Source organism: Pundamilia nyererei, unplaced genomic scaffold (assembly GCF_000239375.1).
Source record: "Pundamilia nyererei isolate P.nyererei 1_Seehausen unplaced genomic scaffold, PunNye1.0 scaffold00753, whole genome shotgun sequence".
Classification (NCBI taxonomy): Eukaryota; Metazoa; Chordata; class Actinopteri; order Cichliformes; family Cichlidae; genus Pundamilia; species Pundamilia nyererei.
Window position 1 is genome coordinate 56,929 of NW_005188154.1, and position 2,269 is coordinate 59,197.

The 2,269-nt window shown below is 41.6% G+C and overlaps 1 protein-coding gene across 1 annotated transcript in view; it reads right to left on the reverse strand.

Moving 5' to 3' along the window:
- The window catches only part of LOC102204198 (basement membrane-specific heparan sulfate proteoglycan core protein), a 12,637-nt gene that overhangs the window by 2,848 nt on the left and 7,520 nt on the right, over positions 1-2,269 (reverse strand). The window contains exons 5-6 of the mRNA XM_005754928.1: positions 1,644-1,916; positions 181-432 (exon numbers count right to left, since the gene is read on the reverse strand). Of these exons, the coding sequence (XP_005754985.1) occupies positions 181-432; positions 1,644-1,916 (525 nt within the window). The remainder of the gene's footprint in view (positions 1-180; positions 433-1,643; positions 1,917-2,269) is intronic.

The following is a 2,269-nucleotide window of genomic DNA, read 5'->3' on the forward strand; positions in this document are numbered from 1 at the left end:
TATATATATATATATATACATCCCTTCTTTTGACTCTGCCTTAACCAAGTAGTTTAAGACATGGGACAAAAATAATGAATAATGAATGAATCAATAGCAAAGAAAGTTTTGTCAGCTGTTAATTTGATGTTAATTGTGGATTTAATTTGTTTTATATCTGAACAAAATAAAAACACTTACCATTTGTCTCAATTGTGACTGAAACACTGTCATCTGTGAAGAAAACTGGGTCTCCTCTTCCTCCTCTGCAGTGATAGATGCCTCCTTCTGCAACACTGAAAGTGTGGGATGATGTTCCGTTTGTTATTCTCTGGGCTGTAGAAGACTCTGAGGTACGTCTGAACCAGTAATATCTCCATCCTGCAGAGTCGTTCACAGAGCAGTTCAGGGTCACGCTGCCCCCCAGTGAGGCCCGAGGTTTTTCAGTTTGTGCTGGTCAGTTTGGAAAACACAAGTAAAGCATTAAGGTGGAAAAAAGATGGTTACTTTATTACATCTTAATAGAAAAGAATGCCAATATTGTTAATTATTATACATGTAATCCATAACATCGATGCAGGACATGCAAATCTCATAAATGCAAATGTTATTCACAGTATAAGATAGAAAACCTATCAAAATGTTTAAAGTGATAACATGTACAATTTAAATAAAAAATATTTGCTAATTACTTATCCTTATCAAGGTCATAGGGGGGCTGAATTTCTATCCCAGCTACCACAAGGCAAGATACAAGGTACACCATGGAGATGTCGCCAGGCTGATGCCCTGGAGACAGACCTGGGGAGGGTGCACAAGTTGAGCACCTACTTGCTGGGAGACTGCGGACATTAAGTCTGAATGGACCATTTTAAGCACCTCCATTGCTGAGGCTGCTGCACTGAGCTCCGGCTGCAAGGTGGTTGGTGCCTGTAGTGGTGGTAACCCCCGAAACAACTGGTGGGCACCAGAGATGAAGGGAGCCATCAGGCAGAGGAAGGAGTCATGTTGGGCTGTTCAGCTGAGTTTAAAGTGGCAGAAATAAGAATCAGCACCTCCAAGTCTGAGGCTTGAGGTCCTCAGCTGGAAAAGGGTGGTGCCCACTCCAGGTCAGGGATAAGTTGCTGCCCCAAGTAGAGGAGATTAAGTATCTTGGGGTCTATTTCACGGGTGAGGAGAGGAGGAGGTTTGGAGATCTGCAGTTACTGGTTTCCTTTTATACACTCCACCTTAGCACTTTGTGACGTTGTGTCATGGTATCCGGTCAGGTGTCCCAGTATTCTGAGTTTTAAATGTATTCCTTCCTCAGGGTTCCTCCCTCGAACATACCCTGACCATTATTCTCATCACAGCCATCTGTTATGTGTTTTTTAACTTTTTGAGTTTACTATTAGCCATTTATCATCACCTTATCTTTATCAAAAATAAAACATATAACTGATAGATTCTGTTATTTCAAACATATGAGTGTACTGGTTTGGAAACAACTAGCTAGTTAATAAACAAACTGGAAGACTGAACAACAAGATAGAATCAAAATATAATGGAAATACATTCAATTGGCTTTGAAAGTATTAAAGTATAGAATGAGAGACAAACAGCGCAGATCACAAATACAATGAGTCACTGTGCCTTGTCAGAAATACTATAACAGTTAAACTCACAGGTTTCCTCCACAATGAATTCACTGCTGTCCTCTGTGTAGTAAACTGGATCTCCTCTCCCTCCTCTGCAGTGGTACAGACCTCCTTGTGAGACACTAATAACTCTGTTGGCTTCATTTCCTCTCATGAGCTGAGCTTTAGAAAAAACTGAATCACGTCTGAACCAGTCAAACTTCCAGCCAGCAGAGCCCTCCACAGAGCAGCTCAGTGTCACACTGCCCCCTGCTGGTATGGTTGAACTTTGTGCTGTCAGTGTGGCTCTGGGTTTATTTGCTGTTGAAGATACAGAAAGAGAAAAAACAGTAGATTGATGTCAATTTTCTTTAACAAGAATTTTGTTATGAAAACAATCACACTTTATACATTCAGTCAGTCATTTAAATTGTAGTGAGCTCCTACGTTAAGAAGTGGCTCGGACTTCCCAAATGCCTCATCAGCTTTGGACTCTATAGCAACAGGATACTGTCATTGCCTATCCCTGGCCTGGTAGAGGAGTTTAAATGTGCCAAAGTGAGGCTTGAGATGTCACTCACAGACTCCTGGGACCCCATGGTGAGAGGCACTGCTCCCACCTTAGCAAGTGGGAGAGTGTCAAAAAGAGGAAACTCTTATGGAGTGAAATCTGG